Source organism: Taudactylus pleione, unplaced genomic scaffold (assembly GCF_031769625.1).
Source record: "Taudactylus pleione unplaced genomic scaffold, aTauple2 ptg000114l, whole genome shotgun sequence".
NCBI classification, from domain to species: domain Eukaryota; kingdom Metazoa; phylum Chordata; class Amphibia; order Anura; family Myobatrachidae; genus Taudactylus; species Taudactylus pleione.
Window position 1 is genome coordinate 10,509,119 of NW_028284516.1, and position 12,573 is coordinate 10,521,691.

The 12,573-nt window shown below is 45.6% G+C and overlaps 1 protein-coding gene across 2 annotated transcripts in view; it reads left to right on the forward strand.

Moving 5' to 3' along the window:
• The window catches only part of LOC148524952 (b(0,+)-type amino acid transporter 1-like), a 144,977-nt gene that overhangs the window by 36,389 nt on the left and 96,015 nt on the right, over positions 1-12,573 (forward strand). Inside the window, exon 1 of one of the 2 annotated variants that reach the window (XM_088471535.1) lies at positions 4,151-4,883. The exons of the other annotated variant lie outside the window; for it this stretch is intronic. Coding sequence (XP_088327661.1) covers positions 4,160-4,883 — 724 coding nt within the window. The 5' untranslated portion in view covers positions 4,151-4,159. Of the gene's footprint in view, positions 1-4,150; positions 4,884-12,573 lie in introns of those variants that run through there. 2 annotated transcript variants of the gene reach the window in all.

The following is a 12,573-nucleotide window of genomic DNA, read 5'->3' on the forward strand; positions in this document are numbered from 1 at the left end:
GCTGAATCATGCCCTTAATTGTAAGTGCATCTGCTCTGCCTGTGGTATTAGATTCGTCACTGAATTCACTCTGAAAGCAGATGCCTGTTATCTATATTTTCATTCTACCAGATGTGTTTAGGGAATCCGCTCACACACTACTAATAGTAAATACCAGGGGTATATAGTGTGCAGCAGCCATTCCCTTCACTAACCACTGGAGAATTTTCCCCATACTGTACTTCTCTTTTACTATATGTACAATGTGAGACTATGGGGTAAATTTACTAAGAATCTTGTCTGGTCGAGATGTCAATACATGGGTGTATTTTGCCATTTTTTACCACTCGCACATTTTCTAAAGACAAACTCGTGTGAGAAATCATGAAACTCTGTGTAAAACACGGGTGAAAACACAAAGAGAAATAAATACACCATCGGCCAAACTCGCAAGTACTTTCTGTTGAAAATATACAACTCAGGAATTTACCAAGAATCATGATTATAATCACAGGTGTAATTTTAGCAAACTCGGTCCTAAATAGAATTATACATAGACTACCTCCTGAGCTGCATGTTTGACAGAAACATACACAGATTAGTGTGATCTGTGTATGTTTCTGCCTGTAATTACTCTCTAAAGTGATTTAAAAACAGGGGAAATGGCATGGGGTTCCCCCTATTTTTAAAACCAGCACCGGACTCAAACCTAGGCAGGGTGTAATGCCACAGCCAGGGGATCTTTTCACCGGGATTCCCTGGTCAAAGCATTAACACTCCAAGCTAGTCAGCCCAAGCCGGGGATCTAAGGGGAGATGGGGACCCCAATAAAGGGTCCCCCCTGCTCACAAGCACCCCAGGCTTAGGCTGAAGCCCGGGGCTCCTCCCTGTACCTCTGGCAGGTGGGTGCAGGGGTAATGGTGTGAAAAACAGATATGTACTATTGTTTTTTACAATGGAACTACAAGTTGTGGAACTACAAGTGCTAACAGGTGGCCAGCACCCGTACCCCCACTGTAAAAAAAAAAAATAGTAAAAAAACCACGGTACTCACACACCGTTGAAAGTAAAATTTTATTACATACAAAACACACTCACAAATACTCACCTTCTGCCAGATGTTCGTCCCCTTCTCCAGTAGAAATCCCACAGTATTTCTGAAAATAAAATTCCATTACTCACCTACCTTCTGGCGTAGCTTGGTCCACTTCTCCAGTAGACTCCCAGGGACTTGGCAAAACAAAAACAACTAGTAGCGTGGACCCCTCAGACATGTAGATATATATGTGATAATAGATATATCTGTACCCCGGTAAATAACAGAGACCGAGTGGTTTTTGTCATTAGCCAGGCCCGCCAGCCTATAAGAGACCACTCTATAGTAAGCGGCCACTGATTGGCTGTGACCCATGTGGCTGTTTACCAAATAAAGGAAATCTGCAAATGCGCAGGGCCTGAATATTGTTCACCCATATTGGCCAAAAGCTGACTGAATTAACTAAGCAGCAGAGCAGCAGCACAAACACACAGCAGTTTAAAATAATATAGCACATCTATGAAACATTGCAGCACAGTAGTGGCAGACAGGATGGAAGTTTAATAAACTATACAACCCACAGAAAGAATTTTTCATTAATCAAGTAGTAGATCAGGGGCCCAAGGGCATTACAGGGTAATGGAGGTGGAGTATGTAGTGGAAGGCAGGTAAAGCATTGGTTGATTGACAAATTAAGAAAATTAATTTGAGATGTGGCATTGCGAGATCTGTATTTCAGCAAATAAGAAGAGAAAATGCCATACAAGAATACAATGTTGTTGTTAATATAGCCAAGGCTTCTTGACAAGGGTTGAAGAGCGATAGGCAAGGGCCATACTACCCCCCTCCCTCTTTCCTAATTGGGTAACAACCAGTGGCAGCTCCAGACATAGGGCTGCATCGCAGTCCATAATTCAAATAAGAAGCCACATCCAACACTGCCAAACATCAACAGCCGGAACTCACCGGCAGTTGGTGTGACTCCCCTATTTGAATTTGATGTGTGTTGCAGCCCCACCTCTGGTGCCGCCACTGGTAGCATCCTCTGTAGTACATTTATGAGGTGCACCAGAGAGTCTGAGTATGAGGGGAACTAGCTCTGAGGCCCAAGGGCAGTACAAGGAAGTGGAGGTGGCGTATGTAGTGTAAGTCATGTAAAAAATTGATTGATTGATTAATTAAAAAAATTAAAATTGAGATGTGGCCTTGTTCCTTTTACTTAATAATACTAAATAAAGTAAATATGCTCCATAATTCTGTCAATTGTTTTATATTTTGTGAGGTACCACATTATTTCTGGTTAAAAATGTGTTGCAAATTAGTTTTGTGTTAGAGCAATAACCAATAAAAATATTTGTCTATGCAAAATAGACCACCACCAATGTCCCCCAAAAATACAGCCCATAATGAAAAGAAAAGTGGTACACGATGGAATTGTATTTGAGCCATCCCACCCATCCTCATGTTGTATATTAAAAAAGACATGCACAGTTTAACAAACCAAGCATTTCAGCAACAGGGACTGCCACTTTTGTGGCTAAAGTGCTTTGTTTTGTTTGCCCACGCAAAACAAGCTACCATTGGGCCTGACCAGATGTCAAAATGGTGTTTCACTTTGGTGCGCTGAGTTGGCTCATATTCCACACCCCCGGTGGGCCTCTTGGAAAAGGTCAGTTTTTTCTTGGAGCAGCACTTGGAGAAACTAAAGCAGGAGACGTCGTCATGTCATGTGCCATGTGAATAAATAAGTTGATCTACAAGTCCAACATAGTGGAAGTGGAATCAATTAATTTTATTTCCTCCTTCAGTTCCTCTAGCAACTTTTCCAGTAGGTTTATTAAGGGACTCACCTGATTCAAGCTGAACTCACTTCATTAGTTACTACTTCAAATGGTTTCAGTATCTTGCATAAAACAGAGAATATTCTCCAGTATGCTGGACTAAGCTACATTCCCCATCCTCTCCCTATGTAATGGCTTGTTGTGTAGGTTGTGCCCCTAATATAAGCTAGGTGTCACCCTAATGGTAATGATGACGTTAAACAGTAATAGTTTTTTCTTGTTATATAAAAAAGTGCCCCAGTAGGCTTTTTAAGTAACACAGTGCTGCAGTCCACTCCAATAGCGTTTTTTGTGCCTCACAGAGCTGCAGCAGCACACATCTGGGCTCTATGTTTCCCCACTGCGCATGCGCCGCATCTGGCATGCGCATGCGTGAGCCCCATCAGCGACTAAAGCTCAGTTGCTACTGGGCTCGCTACAAGACGGGGCGGCTGTCGATGGTGAGTGACAGCTCGCCCCGTTTTGTAGGCGGGTAGGGGGGTAGCTGCACAAACGCAGGCGTTCCCTTAGGAACACCTGGCATTTGTGAGAGGCCCTACTGACATCACTATCACTATTAGAGCATGAAGTCCACTCAGCCTTGCGGTAGCCGAAACCCTACCACAGGGTCTCGTCGCAAGGCCTATGATCGCGATTATTGCGATGGCCTCCTGGCCGCTCGCACAAGCTGTGGGAGGTCTCCCACAGCTTTGCAAGCACCCAGAGAAAAAAAAATATGCCCACAGACCCTGCGAGCTGCCTGCGGCAGCGAGCGGGTCTGAATCAGGGCCAGTGCCTCTACAGTGCCCATTAAACACAGTGCTCCTAATGTTATTTATTTATTTTTTTAGAAAAAAAAGTACCCCATTAGGCTTTTTCTTAGTAGCATATCATTTTAACCAGCATAAGCCGCTTGTACATCCTATTTGCATCGCTTTGCAGATAATACGCAATTTAAGTGGAAAGTCACATGAAAAGACGCTCAGCACTACCAAGTCAGGCCACAGCATGGCGCCACTAGAAGGACTTTTTATGCAAGGAGGCTAGATGTATGTGGACACATCTGTATCACACTACTGTATGTTAAAATTCAAACTGAACTAAGGCATTTTTCTTGACACATTAACCTCTACTTAGTGTAGTGTGCTTCCCTGAATGAGCAACTAGAGATACTCCTAAGTTAATGAAAATTTGAAATAGTTTAATGTGTAATACATTTTTATTACAGCTGTTCAATGGGCAAACATTACGGTTTCTTTTCAGCTTATACTACAGTAGTTTCTGCTCTGTCACTTCTGTCCGCATCATCCAGACCAGGAGCAAGATGCTGAAAGCAGAGCAATCTTCTCAAGAAAAGAACATTGATGAAAATGATGGAAAGGTTTATTTAAAAAGACGTTTGGGCTATTTTGATAGCGTGTGCTTTCTTGCAGGCAGTATCATAGGTGCTGGAATATTTGTCTCTCCTAAAGGTGTTTTGCAATATTCTCAACTCAACATTGGTGTGTCCCTTTGTATATGGGCGGCCTGTGGTGTGGTCTCTATAATGTGCTGCCTGTGTTATGCAGAGTTGGGCTGTGCGCTGCCGTTCGCTGGTGGGGAATACATCCATGTTAAACGAGGATTAGGAGCTGTTCCGGCTTTTATAACCATCTGGACTTTAACATTATTCATCAGACCGGCTTCTAATGCGGCACGAGCCCTGACGTTAGCGGAGTATGTCAGTCGGCCATTTTACGCCGGATGCCCCCCACCAGATGCACTGAAGAAAATCTTAGCTATTGGAGTCCTCTGTACTCTGGGAGTCATAAATTCCAAAAGTATCAAGATGGCCACCTGGGTTCAGGTTATATTCACAATACTTAAAATGATGTCCTTGACCCTTATTATTGTGTGCGGCCTAATTGAGTTTGGAAGTAATACACAGGCTTCAAAACCATTTATAGACGCCTTTAACTCTGAAGTTCCCAATGCAGTTCAGACTGCAGAGGCTTTTTTTCAAGGCCTATATGCGTATGGAGGATGGAATTATCTCAACTACATGGCTGGTAGGTTCACTCATTACTTTTGTGATCCTTAAAATATCAGTATTTGTATGCAATTTTGCCTATCTATTTGAAATTAAGCCTTTTTAAATGCAAGAAAATAACCATTGTTTTGCATAATTTATCACTGTTGATACCTCGACCATCCACCCCGCCCCACAAGCTCGCTGCCTTGGTGTCATCCTTGACTCTGAACTGTCCTTTGTTCCCCACATTCAATCTGTCTCAAAATCATGTTACATACACTTAAAAAACATATTCAAAATTCAACCATATCTCACACAAGACACTGCAAAAACTCTAATCCATGCACTTATTATTTCCCGCATTGACTATTGCAATTGCCTCCTTACTGGTCTTCCCAAAAACAGGCTATCACCATTACAATCCATTATGAATGCAGCTGCAAGGCTTATCTTCCTTACAAAACGTTCTTCTTCTGCTGCCCCGCTCTGTCAGTCCCTCCATTGGTTGCCGGTTTTCTACCGTATTCAATACAAAATACTTTCACTTACACATAAGGCTATTAACCAAACCACACCAACATACATCTTTTCACTCATCTCAAAATATCTCCCAACCCGACCTCTCCGCTCAGCACAAGATCTGCGTCTCTCATCCCCATGCATTACTTGCTCCCATTCACGGTTACAGGACTTTCTTCGCGCTGCACCCACTCTATGGAATGAACTACCTTGCACAATAAGGCTTTCATCTAGTCTCCAATCCTTCAAGCGATCCCTGAAAACTCACCTCTTCAGGCAAGCTTATCAAATTCCAGAACCTCCCACATAACCTTCATAGCTGCCATATCTAATTACATCCCCTTTTTACAGTCCACACACAATCTCACACATTGTCTTTCTCTCATATCCTCATGACATTTGGTCGACATTCCTGTGTGACTGGATCACGCAGCCAACCAAGAAACTGCATTCTGGCTGGACCAAATGCAATATATAGCACCTATCCTTGTGTATCAATGCCTATTTCCCTATAGATTGTAAGCTTGCGAGCAGGGCCTTCCTACCTATATATCTGTCTGTTATGACCCAGTTTTGTTCTATTAATGTTTACAATTGTAAAGCGCAACGGAATATGCTGCGCTATATAAGAAACTGTTAATAAATAAAAATAAAAATAATAATAATTTGTATTGCAATAAGTGATTAAGCTCTTTACTGCTGAAGCTTTACTCACTCATATAATTTATAGACTCTGCACAGCATCAATATCAGAAATTGCTTAAGCAGTGTCCACACAAATTATTTGGTGTTTTATTCTGACGACATTGGAATTTCATAAAAATACCATTCATTGGCTTATACCTCCTGACAAATCAAAGAAAATTTGGCAAAATTTTTTTTGTTTTATCGAAATTGCAAGAAAGTGAATTGAAAGTAAATGTGTGTATTTTGGGTCTGATTCAGAGATTTACGGTGAATTGATATATCCATGGAAATCTCAGATTCTTCATGATCTGCGTATGCGCATGGGCAGATCTGGGGGTGCAATGTCGCTTGCAGTGCCCCAAAAGCTTCAGCATGATTGACATGCTGCTGGAGTTTAGAGGCGGCGATGAGCAGCATTCCAGAAAATGGGGGTGTGTGGGTCCCGTTTGTAGGACATGCCGAATCCAGTGGCTGCATCCTTGGATGGCTCCAGTAACGTGATTTCACCAGACAGCGGGGCCGTAAGGAGGGCAGCCTCTCGGCCCCTGCATCTGGCTAGCTGGGTGCCTGGAACAGCACCCTATAGCCAGTATTGGTGCTGCAACGCTGATCGGAGTGTCCTTTAGATGCTCTGGCCACGCGTCCTGCAGCCTGTACAGGTGCTTGGAGCGTCTTTAGGACACTTTGGCCAATTTGCACTGCTTCGGTCAACTTGGGGCGCAGCATTATGATGGCATGCATTCAAGAGAAGGGGAGGCAGCAGCACAGGACACACTGAAGCTCTGAGGTTACTCAGGTTATGCAGAATGATCCAGTGCTGCTGTCTACAGTGGTTGTCTTTTTACTTAAGATGCCTACTGCGGGCTTTGCATGTTTTAGCACAGCCGCTGAGCACAAAAAGCAGCAGCTGTGCCTTCGGCATGCAGTCGGGTAGCCGGCGGACCTAATCCCGACTGCTTTATTCCGGCAAGGGTTAAATGACAGGCGTCTAAATCTAGACGCCTGTCATTTTACCAACGCCGGGAGACCGGCGCATGGCATCCCGATCAAAGTCATGCCGGGCTCCGAGCGCGGACAGCCGCAGGGGGGGATGGGTTAGGTTTAGGACTCCCGGGGGGGGACTGAGGGCTAGGCAGCCCCCCAGGAGGTTAGGGTTAGGCTAGAGGGAGGGAGGGTTAGGGTTAGGCACCCTCGGGGGGGGACTTATGGTTAGGCACCCCCGGGGGCGGGCTTAGGGTTAGGCACCCCCTGGGGGACTTAGGTTTAGGCGGCAGGGAAGGGGGGGGTTAGGTTTAGGCACTTAGAGGGGGGATTAGGGTTAGGCACTGGGAGGAAGGTTAGGGTTAGGCACCCCTAAGGAGGGTTAGGGTTAGGGGAGGGAATTAGGTTAGTGAATACTTACCTTAGGGATGATCAGGATTTTCACCCATGTCAGGCAGCCGCTGTCGGGTTTCCAACTGCTGGACAGGCATCCGGCGGTAAATCATACCGATTCCGTGCCTTTAGTGTCCATCTCTGAATTAGTTTTTTTAATTACCAATCTACAATACTTCCTAGTGTGCGCTGTGTATAAACTTAATACGTAATATTATGGGTAGCACAAAGAAGACAAACCACTTTGAAAGCTAGACAATCTACAGCATCAAATGACCAAGACTGGAAAGTGCAATACTGTAGCTTCCAGATGGTGGCTCAATAATAATATTATTTTTCTCCTACATTTACCAAATCAGTATTAAGTGGAGCTTGTGCTGCGCTCAGCCTCTGGGTTGTTATAATGCAATGACGTATATAAACGGTAATGATGAACTAAGGGCTTGATTCACTACCGTACGCAACTGCGATTACACACGCAATCTGGCGATTGCTGCATTCTACGCATGCGTATGCATCGCAGTGCGCAAACCACTGTAGCTATTGCGATCGGGACATCGATCGCAGAGGCTACGCAGACCCCTCACAGAATGATTGACAGGAGGCTGAGATGGTACTCGATTGTACCAATGGTTTTGCTATTCTGCTAAGTATTACGGATGTGTGAAATGTAAAATGGGCATCCTTATGTAGTGCTGAGTTTGCATTGCGATCGCAATGGATTAGCATACTATCACACTTGAACTGTGGGCCTGATTCAGACCCGGACGCTATTTGCGGACGGTCGCTCCAAAAAAGGGGCCGGCTATTTAAATTGAGCGCTTACTCTTTGCAGTTTGTTGACGCCTCTATGTCTGAGCGAGCGAACGAAAAATGTGCTCGCTATTTTGTAAAGATGCCCCTTTTCTGTTCGCATCACACGTCATCTCCGGTATTTATTAGATTAATCGGGTACATCGAAAGGCATCTGAACTGTTCGCAGTGCTTGTGAGCAGTGCAGGTTAAAAGACAACCAAGTGACGTGGTCGATGACGCTCCTTTACTAATTATGCACTCCCATTAAATGCCCTTTTGACCGTTAGGCACGCCTGCGTTCGGATCTCCACTCCCCCGTTTTCAAGCACCTTTCCCTGGTACCACCCACAAACGGTACATTCTGTCAATCAAATTAGCAGCCCCTCGCTGTTTTGCGAGCGCACGATTTCCGACCGCAATGACTGGTTTGCGCATGCGCATTACGACCCATACGCATGCGCAGTTGTGCGAACACCGCTTACGAGCGGCTCTGAATCAGGCCCTGTGTGTGTACACAATATTGCATTCCGTAGTGAATCAGGCCCTAAGTTATATGTATACTTCTATTCCTTATAGTTGTGAGAGCAGGAATATGCAACATCTGAGAAATGTTCTGAATCACATAAAATACTTTACTTCTAAATAAATAATAAAGTACAATATAATACAGTATACAACAAAGATGAGCAAGAGTATCGGTTCTGTGTATTGGACAGATGGTGGCGTCTGTAATGGATAGTGGACCTCATTCAGAGTTTGTCGCGTGCGCCGATGCGCTCGTAACCGACTTGATGGTTTGGCCTGTGCACGTGCAGCGGCCGCACTGCGTGTGCGCAAGCCCAGGAGCAACAGAGAAACTCTGTCGCTCCGGAGCTCGTTACCAAAGGGGCGGCTGTCGCTGTTGATCGACAGCTGCCCCCATTTGGTAGGCGGGCCGGGGGGGTGGTTTCCAAAACGGAGGCATTCCTTAACGAATGCCTACCGTTTTGTGGGTGGCCGCACTGACATCATCACTTATGTCAGTGGGGAGCTTCCTGCTCCATCAGAGCAGAAAGCTCCCTGGGGCTTACGAGTGCCCAGACCCAACCTTAGGGTCTGGTCGTAAGCCCCGATGGTCGCGATGGTGATCGCACAGCTTAACGATCGACAAGGAGGCGGCCGTTCAGGATGCAAGCGTCCGCCCTGATTCAGTGTGACCGCTTGCAACTAACGACCGCCTCTGAATGACGTCCAGTGTCTCCGCCAGTACAGAACTAATAATGATGATGACAATACTGGTGTAACAACTACAAGTCACATGCAGAAAGGTGCACAAAGCACTCTGCAATCCATACTGATGGACATTGGCTTAGTCCCATATACAGTACCAATGAAACATTCAGACAGCAGCATCTCAAAAATATCTGTGCATTTATGTGGTTGTTACCAACTTCTGTAGGTCATGGTGCCCTGGATGTTCTTAGTAGGGACATGAGCTGGGCTACTGGAGTATTGAAGGGGCTCTGGACTTGACCTCCTCTACAGGAGAACAGACAGCCAGCGGTGCGTCTATGGGCAGGCAACCCCTGGAGTCTGTGTTACAAAGAGAGTTGGTCGCTGCCTGGGTATGGGACGTACCGCTTTGGCTCCAGAGAACCAGCCGCCAGGCACCGCCTCCGCTGCAGAGACTTGCCGTATGCATCTCGTACAGCTGCCCACTCCTGCCCTTGCCCTTTGTTTGAATCAGGTTTGCATAAATTGGGTTGTCATAGCTTTCTGAATAGCTAATCTGAAAATAATGGTACCCCATTTGTACATGTAAACCTCTAGGCCTATTCAGCAATATTGAGAAATAGGCACCGTAAATTATAATTGCTTATTGGCGCATATTGCAGGCTTGCAGAAATAAGGAATGATCCTTTATAGCTTATTTGGTCTGATAAGATTCTTTACTGGTGAAAAACTTGGTTGTAAAGTTACAGCTGCCTTTTCTGACTAATACAGCGGGTTATTTTGTTTATAGTGAGATGCACACCTGCAGTGGTGCAAATCCATCTTGGGGTGTCTTTAGATGCATCATTGGTGCACCATCAGATGCACCATCAATACTTTCACCATTCTTATGGCAGACACAGTTTCTCCAACTGAACATGGAGTTCTGTGTGAATGGTTCAGCGCAGACATAGCCGTTTTCCGCGACATGCCCACGTCTGCCTAGCCACCCCCGTTACCTCCCAAGAATGCCCACTGAAATCCACACTTCCTGCATCAAAATTTGTTTGTGTAGTACATACAACATCAGCTAACTACGTATCAGCATTGCAAGTGGTTAGCAGCCGACTCAAAATCAAGCCTTATAACCTTTTGAAAATGGCTGCCAAGGACAACAAAGATGCCTTCCATGTGATAATGTCTTCATAGACACAAAGCACCTAAACACCATCTGAAGATGGCTTTAGCCCAGCGGTTCCCAAACTTTCTCAGTTTGAGACACCCTTAGGGTCTCCATAACTTTTTCAATGCACCCCTAAGCCAAAATAAGTAGTTGGGTCAAAATAACATAAAAAGTATTTAAATAAGAAAGAGAATAACTGTGCTATTCTTACCAATTGCCCTTCCGTATCTCTTTTATTGCTCCCTCCATTTCTATCCCATTGCCCCTTTTGTATTTTGCCCATTGCCACTCCATCTCTCCCCCATTGCCCCTTCGGCTCTCTAACATTGCCCCATTTGTCTCTCTCTATTTCCCCCTCTGTTTTTCCATTGGCCCCCTCCATATCTCTCTCCTTGCCCCCTCCATGTCTTTCTCCTTGCCCCCTCCATGTCTCTCCCTTTGCCCCCTTCATGTCTCTTCCTATGCTCCCTCCATGTCTTTCTCCTTGCCCCCTCCATGTCTCTCCCTTTGCCCCCTTCATGTCTCTCCCATTGCCCCCTCCATGTCTTTCTCTTTGCCCCCTCCATGTCTCTCCATTTACTCCCCCCATGTCTCTCCCTATGTACCCTCAATGTTTCTCCAATTGCCCCCTGTTTCTCACCCATTGCCCCTCTGTCTCACATTTCCCCCTTCATGTCTCTCTATTTGCCCCCTGTATGTCTCTACCTTTGCCCCCTCCATGCCATCTGCCTTTACCCCCCCATGTATCTAACTTTTCCTCCTGTGTATCTCCCTTTCCCCATTCATGTCTCTCCCTTCTCTCCCTCCATGTCACACCGTTTGCCACCTCCATGTCTCTCCATTTTCCCCTCCATGTCTCTCCCTTTGCCCCATCCATGTCTCTCCCTTTGCCCCCTCCAGGTCTCTCCATTTGCCACCTCCATGGCCCTTCATTTGCCCCCTCCATGTCTCTTTATTTGTCCCCTCCATGTATTTCCATTTGCTCCCTCCATGTTTCTCAATATGTCCCTGTCGATGTCCCCCCCATACTTACCTTTAGTTGCGTCATTGCCATGCATTGCTCCTCAGATTAGAACAGACACTTCCTGTCTAATCTCCCACAATGCACTGCATTGTAGGACTCCATTAAGCAACAGGCAGCCTCATGATTCACTGCCTGTTGCTTTACAGTGACAACTCTCCCCCCACTCATCGCAGCCCCCCTGCCACTACACTCTACTCCGCACCACCAAACCCACTCGCACTGGTGAAAAAACAAAAACGTACGCACACAATGAAAAATAAACTGGCCGGCCTCTTTAGGCCACTGGCCGCTGCAGCACCCCAATGACATTGCCGTGGCACCCCAGGGAGGAAACCACTGTTTTAACCAATGGAGTGTAACTTTTCGAAGCTTTTTAAAAAGGGTCCAGACCACAGCCCCATTGATAATATTGAGGACTGAGGTCTGCAACGTTAAATTGTGTTTTCTCTTTGTAAGGTTTTTATTAAATAATGTAGTCCTCCTGGCACATAAATCATGTATAAATTGTAGCTTTAGCATGATTTTAAGTAAAAAGGGGGCTTGACAAAATAGGCCCCTTATTGTAGGAGTTTCTAGGAATGCAAATATGCAATAGTCACCTTTTATCGTCATTTGCAATGCACATTGCATTATGTTGTCTGGTAAGGACTCACCAACTACTAATGGGTCACATGAGGGACACCATGCTTTTACAGGGTTGGGTATTGGAGACCGGATGTTGGGATGCCAGCTGCCAAAATACAGACAGCGACATCCTGACGCTCAGAATCCCCACAGGGGCTAGGTAAGTATCCTAACCTTCCCCCCTTCTCCCTCTAATCGAAATCCTCCATTCCTGCATCCTAACCCTAACCCTCCGCACCCTAACCCTCCCGGTTAGTGCCTAAACCTAATCCTCCCTCCTTAGTGCCTAACCCCCCCCCCCCCTGGTGGTGCCTAACCCTAACCCACCCC